The sequence below is a fragment of the Melospiza melodia genome, chromosome 11 (genome assembly GCF_035770615.1).
Source record: "Melospiza melodia melodia isolate bMelMel2 chromosome 11, bMelMel2.pri, whole genome shotgun sequence".
NCBI classification, from domain to species: Eukaryota; Metazoa; Chordata; class Aves; order Passeriformes; family Passerellidae; genus Melospiza; species Melospiza melodia.
The window spans coordinates 13,077,115-13,099,259 of NC_086204.1; the positions used below are offsets into that span (position 1 = coordinate 13,077,115).

At 38.5% G+C, this 22,145-nt stretch overlaps 1 protein-coding gene across 3 annotated transcripts; it reads right to left on the reverse strand.

Moving 5' to 3' along the window:
* Positions 1-1,418: 1,418 nt before the first annotated feature.
* SLC35A3 (solute carrier family 35 member A3) lies at positions 1,419-21,986 on the reverse strand. Of its 3 annotated transcripts, none has more exons than XM_063165621.1 (8): positions 21,907-21,986; positions 11,892-12,096; positions 10,885-11,039; positions 10,661-10,783; positions 9,367-9,538; positions 7,220-7,338; positions 6,580-6,713; positions 1,419-4,475 (listed from the first exon to the last, which is right to left on the reverse strand). In XM_063165621.1, the coding sequence occupies exons 2-8, from the start codon at positions 12,076-12,078 to the stop codon at positions 4,385-4,387; spliced, it is 981 nt and encodes a 326-aa protein (XP_063021691.1). In that variant the 5' UTR covers positions 12,079-12,096; positions 21,907-21,986; the 3' UTR covers positions 1,419-4,384. The 3 variants fall into 3 exon arrangements, with proteins under 3 accessions (XP_063021691.1, XP_063021692.1, XP_063021690.1); XM_063165622.1 differs by lacking the exon at positions 21,907-21,986 and adding an exon at positions 21,196-21,304; XM_063165620.1 differs by lacking the exon at positions 21,907-21,986 and adding an exon at positions 17,952-18,846.
* Between the last annotated feature and the right edge of the window lie 159 nt (positions 21,987-22,145).

A 22,145-nucleotide genomic window follows, 5' to 3' on the forward strand; every position in this document is an offset into this window, starting at 1 on the left:
AGAAAAAGCACTGAATGGCAAGTCAGGACACTATTTCTTCTACTAGAAAGAGTTAGAAATTCAGCTGAGAAATACTTACAGAAACCTAAGAATTCAACTGAACAGAACTTTGGACAGTAACTGAAGCAGAAGATATGATCTAATCAATTCCACATATTTTGTTGCATTTTGCCCCAAATTTTTCTTTATAGAATGTCTTAATTCTAGATACCTAAAAACATACAATGAGCTTACCTGGAAAGAACAGGAATCTTCCTCTGGAAATTAATCAGCATTAAAAATGAAAAGAACAATTAAAGGCAAGGAAACAATATTTGGACTTTCTTACAGTAATGCACCATCTTAGGTAATGACAAATTACACATATATGCTATAATACCATCTTATACATAACTGTTACCTTTCTAATACACAAAAAAACCCTTTTACTGGTTTTTAATAACTCATTCTCACAAACATAGAGAACACAGATTTCAGATATGAAAGGAATGCATAATCCTCCTCAACATAATATCCAGCAAGAAACATTGTCACCAGGAGGAAACAAGCAACAAATTCAAATTTGGAAAATGCCAATTGCTTAAATACAACAGAACATGCAGGGCTGATCAGGAAATACATTCAAATATGAAGTTACTGACAACAAAAACCAGAAGAAATGCAATGTTTCATTTATCAATTAAAAAAATTAACAAAGTCTATTACAGTATTTTGAATTACAGCCACAAAAATAAGTTAAAAACACATACAAAAGAATTATGTACTACTAAGAGCCTGTGAGAGGCCTGTATGCACATGAAACACAAGCAAAATGAGATTGTTTTGGCTTTTTGAGGAAAAATAACATAATAGTTACTAAAACATTCTAGTAAATAACCAAAGGTGTTACACTATAGAAGTTTAATCTAGAACATTAATCTACCCTTTACTGAAACAAATAGAAAGGGAGGTTTTCTTAAAGTTTATCTAAAACAATGAAGTTGAATAAAACTATACAATTACCTGAACTCTTTGAGAATTATCTGAATTCTTTGAGAATACATTTTTGGGCACTTGTGGATTGCTTAGAAATACAATATTGAAAGAAAAGTTTATCTTACTTTATTACACTCAATTTTTTTTCACCATTGAACTGATATATTTTGCTTTGAATATAGTCCTAAGTTTATTGTTATTTGACCATTTACCATGTATCCCAGAGATTCTCAAATAAAACTACCAAATATCCAAGCATTCAATACTAGTACACCCAACATATAAGTCCAGAAAGAAAAATCACATAATTCAAGTTATTGCAAATAAATAGCTAGCTATAACTTCTATAACTTTATAAATATTTAAACAAAATTCTGCTAAGTATAGGTTAGCTTCCTAAATATACAACTAAACTAACAAAACCATTGTCTAAAAGTCAGAAAATAGTTCAGAAAGACAAGTTTATTTTTGGGAAGTTAGACTCCTACACCATTTGCTTTAAGGGCAAACTCAAAGAACATTATCCACTACCTCCCAAAACTCTGTGCTAGCTATTACTCTTTGGTTAGTTAATGAGTTATAGACTTAAAGCTACTTAAAAAAAAATAAAAATCCAAATCCAGAAGTATCTCAGTGAGAAAATGTGCACATGCTCCCCAATGCAAAGGTCACAGAAATCAGTAAGCCCTCCTGAAATCCTTTCTGTTCTCACAAAGCAAATGCTGCCTCCCCTTGCCCAGAGCCACACCTCAGAGAAGAGCCTTTCCTCTCTGTGAGGAAACACAGCTAAAAATGCAAAATCACTTTTCAGCAACAAGTCTGTGAGGAGATCTATCCTTCTGCTGGAAAACAGAATTGGGCTGTCAAGTGAAAGCATGGAAGTCATTGATTTACAGGCAGGAGCGACTGTTCCTTTACAGAAAGGAGCTACTGTTCCTTAGTACAGCAGGCAGTTTTCCAAAGCTGCATGGCATTCTATTCCAAAGCAAAGAGGGAAAAGGAAAGACCAGGACATATGCCTGGTCCTGCCTTTAAACATCCTGGCAAATATTGACAGGTGTACCAGAAATATTAAAACCAGGCTACATGTCACAGAGCTCCAGCCACGGGGTAATTATTTGGCTTTTTTGGTCCCTTCCAGTACAATCCGCTTTTTATGTTTTTTGGAGACTTTTTAAAAGAAAGTTACCAATTATATCACTTGAACACTCCCACTACTGTGATTCACAAAATCAAAAGTATTCCTGTGTAGGGCCAAACTCCAGTTGAGAGATTGCCACCAACACCTCCCACCTCATTTCAGAGCTGTGCAGGTCCCATTCTGTGCTTGGCACTGCCGTGAGCTGCTGCTCAATGCACACACCTTACCTCAGGGTGCACTGCAGGGGGACATGGCTAAATGTGACTTTTCAAACATTGTGCCACATTGAATGTTACGTGTAAAAGATTTAATATTAACACAGAATGCCCATTTAGATAGCTTTGATTGCCAAGTAGCAAAGCTATTGCAATTACAACATGCTGGGACAGATTCAAAGTTCACAAAGCTTAACAAGCTCTAGGCAGAGCTCTGATATTTCTTTAATGTCTTGCTCTGATAAGACAAACAAACAAAATGTTGATAAAACATGTAATTGCCAACAGAAGAAAGAAACAATTTTACTTGATTGACATCAGTGGAATTCTTCCTTTCCCATTTACAATACTTCACTGAGACAGCTCAGAGCACTCCTACAGAATCTCCTGGTCAATCAGATGAGGTACTTCGGTAAACATTTTAAAACACCTTTCTATTACACATTTTCTTTAGTACAAGACAGATGTGAGAAAGAGAATGGAGGGAGTGGTGGCAGGGAAGAAAGGAATAAAGACATTTTTACCACTTGCCATTCTACTGGTAAGGGACTCCCAAAATGCTTTTATATAAATGCACCATCACAGGTGTCACATGAGTCATTCGACATTAACATCCATTGTGAACCTGAAAACCAATGATTTTTAAGACAGTTTTTTTTTGTTTATTAGTTGCAGATTTTTTTAGTGTTTCTGACTATATGCAAGTATTCATAACAGTCTAATTAATCTAATTGCAGCAAGGTTTCTTTGTGTAGTATTTTTTTTTTTTTTTGCTTTAAACAGAATAACAGCATGCTTTTATATTTACCTATTGCACAATTAATTGCTTTTTAATTATACTTCCTATTACAGTAATTCCACTATTAGAACAAATAGGTCCAGAGAACCCATTTTAATCTGTTGGCTCAATGACTCTCAGAACAAAATAATAATAATTTAAAAAACCCCACCAAGACTCCAATTAAACCATTACATAGAAATATACAGAAAAAGCCTGGAAGAGTTCATGAGTAAACAACACTTGTTTAAAAAACACCTCTGTAATAAAGTACAGTACAGTATACAGATGCCATACCATAATATCTCCAGATGGAGCTGTTACAGACAATGATAATGCCTTTAAAATGCTTATTATGAGCTCTTTGTCTTTTGAAATCATGGTTTAAAAAAAATCTTCAGAGACGATTTAAAGCACAAAAACTACTTTTAAGATTCTACCAAAAAGTTGATTTATAATCAGTAAAAAAAAAAAAGAATGAACATCACATCCCTACTGCTGCTCCCAGGTTAGCACAGTAACCTCCAGCCTGTGTTCCCAGAGTTATTCCATCTGCTCCAACACTACAGGCTGATGAAGGCTCGAATATTCCTCCCTTTGTATTTCAGTGAGAATGTTAACATTCCTACAACAGTTTTATAGAAGCAACAGAATTAAAATACTATCATTTAATAACAGATTTCTGTTATTAAATCAGCCTTCTAAAAATATAAAAATATTTGATATTGTGAAAGTGTCTTTCAATCATACTTCAATTTTCAGTTTTAATAAGGAGTACCTAATTAGAACCATCACTTTAGAACTATGACTTTCTGCTCATTTCACGTAAATAGACAAACAGTTAAAAACATATTTACTAAGATAAATAGAATTGAATAGCAAAAACATACAATCTGACAATGTTGTCGTGTGCTCTTTTAAAGAGTGCATAGGACATATTTCTGCAGCAGTCAATACAGTAATTCTTGTTGATGCAATCTCAGTCAAAGGTGTAAACATTCCTAATTGTAGTTTCTTGGAAACTTTTGGTTCTTTCAAGTTTTTATTAGCAAGTTGCACTGGGCATTCCCCTGACATTTCCCCCCCCATCAGTTGCAGACAGCATCACCCTCCACCTGTAACCCCTCTGGCTGTTCAGAACTACTCTTCAGCATTTCTTCAATAGATGCAGAGCAGTCATCCTTCCCTGGCAGTGCACAGTGACACTTCCCACATGCCAGTGCTAGCAAGGCCCCCAGTGCATGATCTCAAGAAGCAGGTTGATGAGGAAGTCTGCTATGCCTTAATGGGATTTCCTGCAGGTTTGGGATCATAACCATATAGAAAAGTAGCTGCTATTACAAGGATGGCTCCGAGGAAAAAGACACTGAATAGAACAGGGATGAAAAAAAAAAGTTTGTTTTAGTTGATGCAAATTTATTTATGCGATACAATCAAAAGAAAGAACATTTTTCCATGAGGAAAACAGAAAGATAAATTATATTTGTCCAATTGATAAAGACCAAAATAATTTGGATGCATTTCTTTTAGGGGGATGCACAAAGTTTTTGAGGTAAGAAACTTTTAACTGCAAATTCATGTATCATTATACTAACATATTCTGAAAATTAAAACTACACTTTCATGGAATTTCCAAAAGCAATCAGATCAATTCTTTTTCCCTTAAACTTTTACCTAAAGATTTATGCAAAATGGAATCAGGGGCTGAAGAAAAGCAGTTTCTGTGGTTACCCACCCATTCATATACTACATACATCATGTTGTTGGAGCTGTGTTTGCTTTGAAGTCCAAAGCTTATGTCAAAATAAATTACTGCTGCCCAAGAACCAGTTTGCAAGTCAGTATAATCTAATTTTTGTCAGATACAGAAAGATCTGTCTTATGAAAACACAATAAATGCATCTTTTCTATTGTGACATTTTGGTCTTTCAAGTTTTTTTTGATAGTTAAAGTCTGATACCAAATAACCAAAGCTAGGAGACAATCAGTACATATTTTAGAAAAGAATCTCCTCACAGACATGACATCATTAACAATTTCATCTTCTAAAGCAAATGCTAAAAAAACTGTGGCATATGATATGATAATCCTTCAGAGAATACATTTAACCTGTTTTGAGACATGGCCCCTTGCAATACATTCAAGCATTTAAGTACTTTACATCGATTACCCCATCAAAACTGTTGATGTGACAGAAACAATTGCACAGTTTTAGTTCAAATGCATTGTTAGCATAAGCAAGGTACTAAAGATTAAGTTTGATTAACTCAAGTTAGTCAAGTTTTATTAAATAGGATCGCCTCAAGTTCTACCTACCGCTACTTGGCTGTATTTAATTTTCAACATGTTTGCAGAAGCTGTTAAGTTACTTATTAATTTTCCATTTGAGTACACAGAAATTCTTAAAGCACTTTCTACATTTGTTTTAATGGGACAAATATAATCTACTTATAATTTAAGTTCAATGTCCTCCACTTTTTAAGACTAAACAGCTATTCAATTTCCTTTTTTGAATGCTTAAGTCCTGATAATACAGAATCACAGAATGGGTAAGGATAAAACGGACCACAGTATTGCAAATATATATTTTTAGATAAAAAGATGTTTCTTTGTACCAGATACAAAAGTCATAAATATTATTCAAAATATTCTTGTGTTATGAGTACATGTAACATATGCAAGGAGTGTTGGTCAGTCATAAGTAAAATCCTATTCCTACACCTGGAAGTGGGATTATTAATTCTACACTCCATATAGGAACATGCACTGCCAAGACAAGCAGTGTTCTCAACCTACCCATGTACAAAGCCTGTGGCACACAGAGCCACCAGTGTCTGATCCCCAAAGCATCAGGACAGTGTACAGGGCCTAGAAGAATGGAGCAAGGACTTCTTTTTCTTTCTTGGCTGTTCTCACTACAAGATGTGGCATTGCCTTTAGAAACGGCTCTGCCTTTGGGCTTCTGCTTGCCCTTGGGCAACTCAGTGCTGCAGCGTCACTTCCATGGGTGCGTGACTGCAGTCACCTGTGTTAGAGCCTGTGCTGCGGGCGATGAAAGGCAGCACAGAGGCGATGCCCCTGTCCCGGGCCCGCAGCGCGGGACACGGAGCAGCCGCAGCCCCTGGTCCCGGGCCCGCAGCGCGGGACACGGAGCAGCCGCAGCCCGGGCCAGGGGCGCGGTGCCCGCAGGGGGCGCGCCCGGCCCGAAGAGCGGCCCCGGGCAGCGGCAGCAGCCGCAGGGAGCGCGGCCCCCGAGCCGCGGGGCCCCGAGGCAGCGGCTGCTTGCTCACCCGCCTGAGAAGCTCACTGTTAGCTACGGGATGAGGCTAAACCTTGATGCGCAAGACATTCCGAAGTGCGGCTTGGATGGGATTTGTCTTTTATTTATTTTCGCAGTTATATCTGGTAAGCAGTAAATTTTCAACTAATTTTTTTTTTTTTTTTTAGTAAACATGAAAAATAATTCTTACCTTGTAGGGACAAAATCTTGCAGCCAGAAATAGGAGATCAATGTTGACAGTATAATGGAGAGAGAAGTTGCAAATCCCTTTAAAATGTTGTCGGCATATTTTATAACAGCAGCAATCACCAACCCTCCAAGTGCCTGGAAAAACAGCAAGGTTTGGATTCACAAACTGATAATTTGACTGAGAGCATCTGTTTTGACACCTGCACCTACTTTAGGAAAAGTTTTTGTCTGTGTTGAGGAGCAATACATTTATTTTATATTAGGAATATATACAGTTGACAATAAATATTGGAGGAGTAGTTCTTTCCCCATTAAAGAAATTGTTGATCACATTACCACCATTAAATGAGAGGAAATGCTTGTACTGTACATTTTTAGTCACATGGGGAAGGGCATATAGAGAGATGAATTTAAACATCACAAAATAAATAATGCTTACGTGCTTTTAATTTGCACAATACTTAATCACATACTTGCTACATACTTCCAGATTTTCATTCAGAGTATGATAATAATGATAAATCAGACTTTCAACTGTAGAATTCTCAGCACCTTCAAGGACACCCATTAGTTTCCACAGTTATTTATAAAAGAGTAAATCCCTGAGTGCCTTCACAGAAACATGGAACACGAGGTCTCACCTGTAGAACAACCACCACCCAAGTAAGTTTATTGTATCCTTGAAAAAATCCATTCTTTGACAGTTGTTCTCCATCATAAATGTAAACACCCATCAGTCCAAATATGCTACCAAAAAACCCTGAAAGTACAAGATTGGTTTAAAAGCTTCAGGTGAAAAACATGCAAACAGGTTCCTTGTCCTTAAAGGCTGCTCATGCATTTCTGATTTTAAAATTGGACCGTCACTTGCAATACCATCACATCCAAATGCAATCAGCTTGCTGTTCTCTTTTAAAAGCTATTCTCCACATCTGAAACAAGTTTTGATTGTTTCCATAAAGATATCCTTATATACTTATCTTCCATTGCTTTCTACTGGAATGGAGAGATTTTTGTTTATGGCATATAGCAAAATTCACTTAAATGCAATTTCAGTTTTCCTGAAACTAGTAATGACTGAAGGCTGAAGTCACCCTGTATAACCTGGAGAGAAAAACAGGGGAAACTCTCAGTGGAATAGAAGGTCTCTGGCACAGCAGGAGCAGCAATTAGCAGTTTGCCAATTCAGACAAGGATCTTTGAAATGGGATTCTCCTGAGCCAGTCTCAAACACAATGAATTTTTACTAGTAGAGACATAATGTCAAAAGCTGAATCTGAGGTGAGACTGTGGAGTTTTTAATTTGGTGAGTCCATTGTTCTTCTATCAAATGGGAAACTTTTCCTAATTCCTCGAGCATGTCAGCAGCTACTCTGTGATTATGTCTGCTATAGTCCTGAGCATGAAAGGGGCAACACTTTTTTCTATTCCTTCTCTGAGAAAAGGTTATTTTCATCATATTTCTCAGCATCTGAAAAAGCCAGAATTGTTTTGAACAAAATAGCAACTTCTGTTTGACAAGAAATAATTCTTTTTGTAGGCAAAACTAAAAACATAGTTATCATTCAGATTAAACCATTTACTGTCATTTCCAATTAATCTGTTAAGATAAAGAAGTACAATAAACTATTCATACATCCTTATTATAGTATTGGTGTGCATTAAAAACTGATTTTTAAAACAATTCTAATTTATTTTCCCATTATTTTCTACAGTTTTAATAATTCTCTATGGATAGGAAAATGAAAACCTGGTTGGACATGCAGGTTTTTTGCTTGTGTTTTAAGAAAAGCTCTACTTCAGAGCTCTTGCTTATGAATGTCTGGCTAACACTTATGATCATATAAAAATGTTTGAATGTACTCAAAATTAACTTCTGCTTTTTTAACTGAAACTGTTTATAATTAAAATACAGTAGTAAGAAAGTAAAGGAAAAAAAAAGATGGCTTATTGACCAACTAACTAATTACAAAAGAAGCCACACCATCTCCTGTTCTTACAGTACTGTGCTACATTCTACCACTCTCCACACAGCTCTGATCCACCAAATCATCTCATGACTTAACTTTACACTGTGGATTTGATCCCTAGTCCATCCTAAGGCACTGGGAAGGTCAAATTCTGCTCAGTGCACTCATTCAAATGTGCCATAAATAGATTTTGCCTACAAAAGGTAGGTGAAGACTAGAGTGGTTAATGTATGTTAATATAGGTGATGTGAATATAATGTGATGCACACTGATAGGTGCACTGTAGGTACAGCTGTACAAATAGTTAAGATGAACTGGTATTTTCCATATGCCTCTCCTCAATGATTATGCACACAAAAGAAAATTACCTTTGGTACTGAAATAACAGTAAATAATTACCTCCACTTTGTTCACAAACAAAGCAGATTTTATAGCTTGCACTTTTAATACAAAAAGCTGCCTACCCAGACACGAGAGGAAAAAATACATTAATCTTAAAACATCTCAAAACACTAACTTGGAAATGTATTTCGTTTTAATATTCCTACATTCTCTAAAAAATAGTGAAAAAAATTCAATTAACAGTTTCTGCACAAATGTACAGTTATTATATTAACAAAGTAAATCAAGAACTAGACTGAAATCAGAAAGAAATGCCTATAATTCCCTCTAGCAGAGTTTGAATTTTGATTTTAAAATAACTTAGATGTAGCACACTAAAATGTTGGTGGTATTTTTTATTTATACATTTATTTTGCACAGTTGTCTTAATGCTTCAGAATGCAGTATCTCTAACAGATGATTAAAATTAAACTTACCAAGCTGAATGTTTCTGATCCACACAGACTGCTTAGTTTCTTTTAAAATTTTCTCAAAATAAACTCCAGCAAATCCACTAGAAAAGCACGCTATGAGAACTGCAATCAGGCCTACAAACTGTGATCCTGCTGAGTGCTCCTTAGCAGGTGTTGCTTGAGAGTCTGAAGGCCACTGGATTTAAAAATAAATACATAAAACTCACTGATGAAATCAAGTCATGAGTATCTACAAAATGCAAATTTGTTTTCCACAGACAGTAACAGTTACTAAATACAGACAATCACATACTTGAAAAATTTTGTATTTTGCACTACAAATACCTTTAAAGGACTGCAAAGCTGTAATTATTTTCCTATGTATTTGTAAGGAGTAAAATTGTGCCTGAACTGGGAGAATACTCATCAATTTAAACAGCTGCAGGATTTATATTTTATAAGCAAGAACTGTTTGTGAATCCCAGTATGACTTATCATGGTCATTCTCTGCCACCAACTTGTGCCACTCAACAGTTGTTCACCTTACAAATATAAGCACAGTTAGGAAATGACTTACACCAATTGTCTTTAAGATAGGATGAATTGTGTTTTTCATGCGCCCCTCTTTGGTGATTGTGCAGACCAGTTAAATCTTGCAATGTGTCTAAGGCTATCTGAATAAAATGCAATGCCATGGAAAAAACTTTCTGAGGAGTCTGTTAAATACTGTCAGAGTATTTTGTTCTCATTTTTCATTACTGCATTTAATCACTGTATCTTTTTCCAAATTCTTAAATTTTAAAATAAAATATTTCCAGGTATACTAAAATCTGCTAAAAATTCTTAGAATTTTTATCCTCTTATCCTACGAACCTGCCCTCTGAAAACTATCAACTCTGATACCTGCACTATTGAAAACTGGGGCCAATTTAGCTTTTTAAAATAAGTCTAAAGTAAATTTGCCATGCTGAATCCATATGACAAAGTGAACACAGCCTGCACTGGTAGACATGATCTCTGAATTCCTAATGCCTGAAGAAACGTGCTAATAAAATTGCTATCATTATTACTTGCAGGTTGCTCCAGAGGCCCTGTCACATTCTATAGTAGAGCACTGGGTTGCAAAAGAGGTGTTATCTTCTGCCTTTGAACCACTTCTGGTGTCCTCCAGACCTGGCCAGCTGTGATTCGTAGCTCCTGACTATACTCTGGGGCTCGTGTGCAGCTGGTAGAATCAGAAAGCTGGATAATCAGTATAGAAATTCATGCTTCTTGAATAAACACATTAAAACTCCACAAATCACCTGCAAATATTTACCTGCACAAATGCCACTCCTGTCATCAATATTACGAGTGACAGCCACTGGTATACACCCAGTTTCTTGCTCAACATGGACACAGAAAACAATGCTGTGGTGAGAATTTTCAGTTGATATGTAACCTAGAAGAACCAGAACAGTTACTGCTACTATGCCACAATTCATGGGTTTTCTTGTTTCTTCTTTTTTTTTAAACTTCCAGAGAAATCCAAATATGCAATACCTGGTATGTGGCTGCATCTAGGTTTGACAATGCTACATATAGCAAGTTGTTCTGAAGAGTGTAAATTCCTGAAGGAATAGCAAGTTTAAGGGTTTCCATGGGTTTGTTAAGGATTTCATCATGTAGCACTCTGTTCAGAGTCCGTAAATTGCATTCTACCCAAAGAAACAGTAAAAGAAATAGACATTCACTAAAAGGAAAGGAGTGGAAAAAAGAGAAACAGCAATGTTCTGTTCTTAAACTGTTGCCTCTTTTTATAGCTATCACTACACCAAGACCTAAAAATACCATCTATGTTTGTTTCACTTTCATAGGCTTTGTATATTTCCTTATGGAAATATGGCTGCAAGTGTCTTCCTGCAGCCTGGAATATCAGAATGAAAACAATTATTCAAAATACTTTGAGTTAAACTTATTGAAATTCTATCAATAACTTAAGATAATACATCAAAGAGTACCACCTAAAAAGTGCACATTTAGAATCCTACAGAGTCATCAATATTTATGAACAGGCAATGACATTTTTAAGCTGTTGAAAATCAAACAGAAACCAGATAAATTCAGTTTTAAATATACAAAATAAAAACTAGAGTAAATGTGAATGTAGTTTTCTTTTTTCTAGGCTTAAACTATGATTCTTCCTGTAACAATGAAATTGCTTCTTCCCTTCTGCATCTGCTGTTTATCACTGGTTTCTAAATTATCATTCATCCTTTGGACACACTTAAAGCTTTTCATTTTTTCCTACTTCTACATACAGATTTCTTAAAATGCCTGAGAAAACACAAACTTTGAGATGTTAACATAAAATTCATTCCTGCCCTCCTCAGTATCCATTCTCTCAAGCAAATATGCAGTATGATTATTGTCTTTCCAAGACTATTTCTTACACAAGGAGAAGGGAAATGCTTTGTTGTATGCCTGTACTCACATGGCTGCTTTGCAGTTGCCACTACAATACAGCATATTGATTAGGAAAATTACTTGGTGCAAAATTTGACACATACTGCTGTCTTTGTAGACTAATAGAACACAGGCCAAAATCTTCAGAAGTTCAGCAATAACTACTGCAGTAGAGGATAAGTAACGCGGCCCTTCTTCTTTCAGCGTCCGAGAATAGCGCATGGTCAGCACTAAACTTGTGGTCTGAAAAACCAGGATGCCCAAGGAAAGGTACTTTAAATTGGCAGACATTTCTTGACCTTTTCCTTTCTGAAACAGAAAAAAAGAAACAAGCCCAAAGGTAATATTGCAGATATTGGGAATCACTGGTTTGTTTATGTAGGTGAAGGCTCAGAAGGTATTTTCAGGGTGATGGTGTTTTCTGCTGGGGTACAGCAGAATGCCCTGTGCTCCTGCTGCAGTGAGCTGTTCCCACACTGAAGAGATTTTCCCACTCTTCCAGCTCTCCCAAGGCTGTCAGGTTGCAGCCTCTGCCTTGCCAGGTGGCACCGGGCCTGCAAAAGAAGGGTGAGGGTTGGGCTGCTTTAAATGAGAATGAGAGGTATGCCTGGCAGTGAAGGGAGAGTTGTGGGAAAGCAGAGTTGGAGAGGAAGACATGGGATGGAGAAGCTTTAGGGGAGGCAGCACTAAACCTGTCCTGCTGATCATCCTGCCCAGAAAAAAATTCATTGAATATAGATGACTAGGTCACTGTAACTGCTTTCTCAGGCTGCGCTGACTACCACAAACTTCATGTTGGTACAGCTGTACCATCCTCATCTCTACCAGGAACTTTCACCACGTTGATGCACTTTTCTTTGCAATGTGTCACCAGTTTAAAGGATTAACTTATTGCAGAAGACTAATAGAGACAGTATTTTTCATTTTGCAACCACAATATATGACAAGGTGATTTAAAAAAAGCTTGCTGCTACTCAGACTATGACATGATTTTTGCTATGCTTCATATAAAGAAATTTCACACACAGAAACTAATGCTTTCTGTAAAAGATTATCTACTCCCTTCATTGCCCATTTACTCAAAAACAGAGCCATTTTTAATAATGTCAAATTAAATCAAATCAATAACTAGAAGTTTACAACTATGTTTACAAGCAAAAGAAGAGTAACAAGCCAAGATAATGTATGTGGTTCTCAATTTCAGAAGTCAAGACGCAGCCCAGCTGCTGGGTGCATATGGCAGAGCTGTCCTCGTGTTTTACACCTGCAGGCACACAACTTCTGACTCATTAACTACACAGCTTTGTCCACACTGCTCAAGGATGTGCTGGTACCTCTAAGTATTTATGGCTAGAACTGAAGCAGTTTCTTGCTAACTGCATTTCTCTAGCTCAAGATGCATTTCATTGCTGGTTTTGTAGACATTTGGAGAGCTAAACTCTTCAAATATTTCTGATTTGTCCTTACCTTGTCTCTAAGCATTTATAGATTTTCTCCAGTCAAATATTCAAAGTTAAATTATTACCTGTACAACGCTGACACTTAAAAGACATTGCAGTAACCTGCAAACAGGAGTGAATTATCAACAGCCACAAAGATATGAAGTACACATTTGTATCCTATGCAATAAAATTATTTGTCTTAAAAAATCATGCCTTTGTAAAAATATTTGTAAAAGCATACTGGCAAATAAGGAGGAAAAAGATACCAGGATGCTGAAACAAAGGAAGAAACACACAAGGTTGCATTAAGGAATCTTAATAAGAGATACTTTTTGATGAACTATAATCTCATTTAACTTCTGAAGAAACAAATACTAAAGATGCAACTGCACCGGAGCAGTATGAATCAAACAGAAATATAAACTATGAAGGAGAAGAAAGCTGCAGACAATACTCAAGATTTGCTGTTTTCCACTGGTTCTGGTGAAATAATCCATTACATGAGGGTGTTAACTGTGGAATTATGCATCCTAAACAACAAAACTGAGATGATCTGTTAGTTGAAGAACAACGACCCTGATGCGTAAATTTGCTACAGCTGAGAACAAGTAGGAGAAAAAGAGCAGTTCCTGCAAAGTGATGAAGGAGTGACATGCACATTCAGAGACCATGCTTTCTGGAGAAGTACCAGCAACACAGACAGAGGAAAAAGAAGGTAAAGAAAAAAAAAACCTACTGAGAGAAAATACAGAACTGAATGTCACTAAAAGGCTTGCCTATGATACGAGAGAAAACTGACATTTATGTAAGCCAACTTGAACAAACAATTTCTTTCACTGTTCCCATCTACCTCATTTTTTAGTATTCAGACTTGAAAAACTGGAAATAGAGCAATATATTGTTAAGACAAAAATTTCATGAAAGCATACATACAGATAAGTCCTTAGAACTTTAAACTGTAGGTTTTTAAACTTGTTTTTGGTTGGTTTTGTTTGTTTGTTTTTAGTTTTCAAAATGCTTCTAAACACACATATCCCTCCTGACTCAAACCCAAATTTCTGCATTCTGTCAGCCTGTGAAATGACAAAGGGGTTTACAAATGTTAAAAATCATCAGATATCAATTCTGGACCCTTCAAAACAGACAGTAATATTAAAAATAATGTTCACATTAATTTCTTTGTAAAATACAACCACCTATTTATGAAGCAGCTTAAAATGTAATTTTAAAAGTAAATCACAAGTATGCTAATGAGCAAGTAGCAGAGCATTCAGCATGAAAATACACCAAGAAGCACAAGCACAACACTTTGATAAGCCCATAAACAAAGCCATAAGAATCCATACCACATCATTATATTTAACTTCTGTCTTCTCTTCCTTGGAAGTCATGATAGAAAAAGGGAACTTTCCCCAATGAATCTCAAAAAGGCACCAGCAGCAGGAAATACTTCCTGTTAATGCAAGGAAATCACTAATGCATCTCAGAGTTCCAAAAGTGCACATAGAAGGGAACCTAAGTGTCCAGCATGAGATAGCTGAAATAAGGGTACTTTTAAAAAGTTGTCCTGTCAGTGGTGAACAAGACAGGCTTGTAGACAGCAAGTGTGTGAAGTTTCATGCTGTACTTACAAGCTGGTTCACCGAGCAGGAACTAGAGTTCTGAAACGTACACATGCCAATAATATAATCACTCCTAAGCACACAGAACACCTCACCAGCTCTCCTGGTCCCTTCTCTTTAAAAAGAGAAGCTTATTAGCTCACAGACCTCTCCTGCAAACTGAACAATCCACAAAAGGAGCAAGATATTGAACTTTAAAGAGTCAGGCTGTCTTCAACTGCAGTCTCATAGCACCTTTAGATTTACAGGTGACTATCAGAGGTGTAAGAGCTCATTTGTAGCCATGAGCTCCTGCTACCCTCACAGCAGCAGCCCTCACAGAACAAATGAACTTTTGCCTTCAGTAACAGCCCACACCTGGATTGTCTTAAACCAACAATCATATCGAAGTTCCCACTGCATTTCCTGTACAGAGTTACAGCTCAGGTTCCTCACTGGGCTCTGGATGCACTGCTCGGTACTCTGCAGGATAAATCTGTTTAAAAACTCAGATTTAGGTTTGCTCATTCAAAGACTGGAAGTTGAGTGGTGACATGAACTCTGCCTTCTGAACTGTACCTTACACTGGGGTGTGCTAAGGACCTGCACTCCCCTGACTATAATACTAAACAACTCATCTCAGGGACTGGGCTCGGTACCTTCTCCTCTGTTAGTCCATGGTAAAAACATCAGTTCCCTCTGCGTCATTCCTCAGGTGTGCCAGGGACACACCCTGCAGCCACAAGGAAGGCAGCCCACACAGGAGCCAGTACACAGGGAGCCAAAGTGGCATTTACAGCCATGAAACATTTGGATTCAATACCCACAGCTGCATAAAATTTGGATACTATGTGAAGAGTTGTTCTCCTTGAAAGGAAAAAGGAGAAGGATGTTGGAAAGGTTCTCAGAACACAAACCAAAGCAATGCAATCTATACAGGAAGTAATACTTTCAGCTCAAAGTACCATACTGCCCAAAGTCTGAAGAATAACTTGTCTGAAGAATAACTCTTTTGAAAAGAAGCAGATTTTTTGAAGAGGAAAATCACATATTTCCAGCTCATAATAATAATTCAAAACTGAATACATTTCTGACTTACAGATTTTCATCTCCCTTTGTAATACCTCCAACCCAGGCGAAAACTTAATATTTTATGTCTTATTTTTAGTTCATCCCTACACTTTCCCTACTCAAATACTGGTAAATTCTAATATTTTCAGATGAAATTAGGCCCTAATCAATTTGACTTAATGAACAGCACACCAAAACTCCTTGATACTAATCAGTGTTTACTACAGAGCAGTAAGATTATGGGACTTTTCTTAACCTTAAGATTTTGTCTTTTAAAGATCTGATGGTATAAACTCCTGAAGTTTTCAGCTGTAGAAGTATCTACTGTGGCAAAATCCTGTGCAAAATTAAGGATTAGTCTATGAACTGATTCTATTCTTAACTTTGTAGAAGGACTCAGAATTACAGGGAGTATCAGAGAAACTTATAGGAAAAACTCCAAGCACCCAACATTATCTGAAGAAGTAGATGAAAATCAAGAAAAAAAATTAACAGTAAATTCCAGCAAGTCTCACAACAAAAAAGTAAGTTAAATTCACCAAAAGATTTGACAAAAATAGCCTCTATTGGCAACTATTTCTTTACTCCTCCATACTCCATCACAAGTAAAGTTTAATTTAAAAAAAGAAAAATATACTAACTAGTATCATGCTCCAAATCTTCACAGTGATGTCATTACATGAATTAAATTCCTTCCAGCCTAGCTGTGAAATGTTTTTACTGCAGACAGTTTTTTAGAGTAAAAAAACCAAGTTACAGGAGTTATTTTTCTTAGGTCTTATTCCATTTTATGACTAATCAGTTTAACATTGCACAACCAACAAAAGACATTTGTGTATCAGTTAATATGCAAAGCCCAACACAGAAGTAGACAACCAGCCTCTCAAAACTGCCAAAGGCAAAGTTTAAATTTTCTGTGCTACTACACCAAATTCTCCATATGGGTTCTGCTGGAAAACAAACACTGATTGAATCTGCCTCTGTGTCATTCCAGTGGTACATGTATGGACACACTTCCTGAGCGTTTGCTTTGAAGTTAGGATAAGAGAGTAAAGAAACAGGATGGTGTTCTCATATTTCTCCAGTGAAATATGAACCTAGTGCTGACGCACACCTATACAAATACAATAAGCTGTCAACAAAGGAGAAGCCAAACTGGAAGAGAGAACTCACAGAACCTGAAAAAACTATCTTTATAAAACTTCTTTCTATGCTTTACTTACTTTCTACACGCATTGCCCTCTTCCCTGTGCTGGATAACACACAACTGACATGTCATTTTGTGCAACACAACTACATTCCTCAGAGAAACTTCTATTCCACAAATATTCTTTTTTTTTTTTTTTAGTGAATATAGCTTTGTATTTATCAGAAGTGGTGTAAAATACAACATATACTTTAAGTATAGAAATAAATGGAAGAAAGGAACCTCATGAAATGCAGTAAGGCCAAGAGCAATGGCCTGGGTGTGGCCTGGGCTAATTCAGGAACAGGCTGCCCAGAGAACTGGAGAAACTCCATTACTCCATAAGTGTTCAAGGCCAGGTTGGATGGGCTTTGAGCCACATGGTCCATGGAAGGTGTCCCTGCTCAGGGCAGGGAGTCAAAAACAGATGACTTTAAAGTTCTCTTCCAACCCAAACCATTCTGCGATTTTATGACAAATATTCCACATGGTACAGAGGCTGCACAGACCTCTCCAAATCTAGTTAAGTGCTGCTGAACTGCATTCTGAAGTAGATTTACAGACACACAAATAATTTAACTGCCATATTTGGACTGCTAAAATTTGACAATACATTTCTTTCTCCCCTCACCACCACAAGATGAAATCTGTCATGTCACTGTAATTATAGTAATGCATGTCCTAAATATTTTGTATACCTCACTTTAAAATGTCACTACTACGTTTTCCATTTTCCTCATACTGTGAAAAACTTTCTTATTTGTTCCCTCCCATAAGCTATCTAAAATTGTCAGCTGTTCCTCCCCAAATACCTGGCACTTTGCACTAAATCACTGCAAATAACTTCACCATTTTAAAACTTACCTTACTCTTTCTTTTGTTTTCCAGTTTGTTACTCATTTTTCTTGCTGGAGACATAAAGTGCACTAAGTACACTATGAAACAAAACAAAACTGTGCTTCTCTTGGAGTTTGTACAATTCTTCAGAAGTGTGGCAAAAAGCAAATCCTCTAGCAAAGTCTGTTCCTCACTCTTCAAGCAGAAACTGAGGAACAAAGTTTTTTTTTCATATGAAAGTTTCCTTCAGGCAGTATTTCCAATTTCTCAATTTACATTAAAAAAAAAATCTTTACTGAAAAGAAGTGAAAACAGAACTGCCTTCAAATGGTATTTTTGATCACAAGGTGATCAAGTAGAGCACAGTAGATCACTGCAGGACCTTGTTCCTGCAACGTCACCTTGCTGCCTGGGCACAAGCGTATCTCGTGTGCTGGCGTTGGCTGGGGTAGAGTTCACTTTCTCCACAATAGCTGGCAGGGAGATGTGTTTGGGATTTGTGCTGAAAAGTGCTGACAACACAGGGACGTTTTCACTGTTGTTGAGCAGGAATTACACTTTTCTGCCTCCCAGCCCACCAGTGAGGAGGCTGGGAATGCACAAGAAGTTGAGAGGAGCACAGCCAGGAAAGCTGACCTCAAGATACCACGGGGACATATCCCAGACCATATGGAGTCATGCTCAGTACACAAAGCTGGGAGAAGAAAGGAGGGACGAGGTTCAAAATCTGCTGTTTGTCTTCCCATGTCACTGCTCCACATGCTGGAGCCCTGCTTCCCTGGAGATGGCTGAACACCTGCTTTCCCATGGAATGTGGTAAAAGAATTCTTTGGTTTGCTTTGCTTGCATGCGCAGCTTTTGCTTTACCTACTAAACTGCCTATGTCTCAACTCACAGGTTTTCTCGCTTTTACCTTCCTGATTGTCTGCCCCATCCCACCAGGGGCAGTGAGCAAGTGACTGTGTGGTGCTTAGCTGCCAGCTGGGGTCAAACCACAACTCTTGGCCATTTTAAAACCATGCAGATTGTTTTCAAAACTGGCAAGTGCACCTAGGTTCAGAGCAGTTACACATTAAATGGTAACTGTTAAAGATCAACCAATGATTTCTTCTCAACTTTGCTCCAAAACCTTGGCTTCTGCCAAAGATAGTGGAGGATGTATCAGTAATTCACTGGCCATATATATCACTCAACCAGGAAATTCCACCACTGCCAAGTTTAACAAAGGGAATGCAATTCCATATTAACTATTAACTAAAGTCTCAATTTAGAGAAAGCTATAAATTCCTGGGGACTCAGGCAAGGTTTTCTTACATGACAGAAAACTGAGCAGAAAGGGAACCTGGGTGAGTTGTTTTATGAGCTCCCAAAGGTTTTCCATTTGTTTGTTTCTTTTGTGGGGGGAAAAAATAGCATTCTAATCTATGTATCAGGCAGGAGGAGTAAAGCATTGTGAATCTTAAAATGTGGGATCTGTGGCTAAGTGCTCTTTAAGCCCACTACCCTTATCCTTAACACCAGACCTAAGAATCCAGAGATTATATTTTTTTGGCTGATGAAAATTTGGTTTGATTAATATTATACAAATCACATATTGAGTATAAATATTCTGCATTCTGGAAATTCAGGCCCTCATTAAGCTAAATGTTAACACCAGCATTTTTTTATAAGATGAAGACTTCAACTCTGCCCAGTAGTGTAATAGTTTTATATTGACATAACAGTCACTAAGCCAAACTCTGCCTGCCAGCACAGAAATTTGATACAAGCTGCCTGAACTGCATCTCGTTTTCACACAGTACATACACTGTGCTCATTATATAGATCACAGCACAGATAGATCCCAGCAGCCACATTCAGCCTCTGCAAGCAAGGAGCCATTCAGGTCTCAATTTCAGTTCAGACGCCCACCCCTCCTCAAGCACACAGGAGTGCAATGCCATGAACCAAGGGACTGCTGGAATGCAGCTCCTGCAGATGTATCAAGCCAGGGAAGGAGCTTGATTAAAGGTGCTGAAAGACTGAACATTGAATCTAGCTGGGGTTCAGCTGCAGCTTACACTTCTGCTATTTGTGAATTACAAATCAAGTCTGGGTGCTCAAGGCAACACAGTGTGTCAAACACCTCAGTCAAGGTGACCTACTTGGAGTAGAATAACACAAACTAGATTCTCCAGGGAAAATCAATCTGTAGGCATTGCAGCATGCTAGTGATTACAAATAAAATGAGACAACTGAACTGCACTGAAGAGATATAAATGTAAGACAAGATTCAGAAATCCAGTGGCAAAATCCTGAACTCCTAACCATCTGACATTATCATGCCAGATCCTGAGAAGCAGAGATGTTAAGAATCTCTTCTCCCCTCCTGAGACACCCTCCATTGATGTGATCCAGCTGTGCAGCCTCCTGAGCTCCAGCAAAGGCACACAGCCTGCACAGGAGCTTCAATACGGCGGGAACCGAAGTAACCAGTGAAGAACAAGCCCAGGTAGCGAGCGGTTCAAGAACAGTCTGGGAGGAACTGTGTCTAGCAAGCCTGTCCCAAAGACAAGTATGTGTTGTGCTCCCTGAACACTGCCAAATCCAGAACTGGTTTAAGGGGACACGTGACTTGAATTCCACAGGTAATTGGCACAGATGATCCCCGCCTTTTACTCCTTGTTGCAAACAATAGCATCACCTGAATAAGTAACTAGGCTGTGTAGGCAGCCTGGGGATTGTTGGAGGCAGAGTTACTCCTAACAATACACTGCTCTAAAGAAAGCAAATTTATACTTACTAGAAACAGTCTTGCCCCAAACCAGTATTTTTGCTACACATACTACTTCTACCAACCAGAACATCATGCATCCTGAACCAATGGATACTTATTGCTCAGAACTGTGATTTTCAACCACAAGTTCTTCTCACAATGCCTAACAATGTACAAGGGAATAATGAACTACAGCTTCCAAAGGGAGAGATTATTGTAAATCTCTTTCTCCACAACTGTCACCTCCCTCAAACTCACCCTGCAGCCTGTAGCTCAACTCAGTGAACACACTGGTAAGTCAAGTGCAGTGCCTATGGAAAGAAGTAACCCCACAGATTTCAAGAAAAGCAGTCCATCACCTAATGTTAATTCCAAGGCCCACTTTGTCATTCTGCACATGAGGTCTTTAAAAAGCAAAGGTTGTCTTAGATACCAATTCTCCTGTGTAGAGACCCAATGAAAAATAAAACTTCCCACTGTGGTGCTCACTCAGATTTAGAAAGGTTTGTTGCATACCTTCTTTATGTCCCAAATAACACACTCCTCTTTGCTCAAAGCTATGTCAGTCTTCTTCACCCAATCATCACCTTAAAATATTTTATCTGGAATCCAAGTCTTCCTTCCTCTGGTTTAAAACACAGTTTATAGTATTTAATAAAACGAAACAACTTTGGGTACCTTCTGATATTTATCTTTTATCTTTCAGTTTATTCCATAATATGCATTATTACATTTGTTATCTCTCTATCCTCTGAGTTTCGCTTAATCCATAAGTGTTGAACCTTTAGAGCGTTTCTCATTTCAAAAACTTGGTATAAAATTATGATAACCATGCAAGTACTTGTAAAATGTGCGTTTCTGTGAACTTTACATGCAGCATCACATCACGCATAGTGAGCATCTCCTCAGCAGAGCACCAGCAAGGCAGTCACAACCTCAGCAGCAGCACTGACACAGCTCTGGGCAGACCCTGCCCCTTCCCAACTTCACACACGGCCGCTTCCCCACAGCAACTTCAACATCACCCTCTTCTCCCTCTTGCCCAAACCGCTCCATTTCCAGCCATTTCTCTCGGTGTCCCTTCAATCCCACGCTTTCTCTCCCCAGCCCTGCTCCCCGCCCCATCCACTAACCCCAAAGGTTCCCCCCCCGGCCTCCCTCAGGCTCCCCCTCACGGCCAGCCCCGCACCGCTCCGCGGGGGCGGCCCGGCCGGGCTCCGCTCCCACCTGCGCGCCTGCCAGGCGGCCCCGCTCGCCGCTCACCGCCGACCCAGCTCGGCTCGCTCCGGCTCCCGGTGCTTCCGGGAGCGGCGGTCCCGTCCCGCAAAGGCTCCGGCTGCAGCCGAGCCCCGCCCGCTCGGTTCCCAGGGCCGCGGCTGCAGCGAGAGCCGGGAGCGGCCGGGCGGGCGCGGGGCCGGGGCCCGGCCGTGTGAGGGCAGCGGAGCGGGGCACGGGCGGCTCCCGGA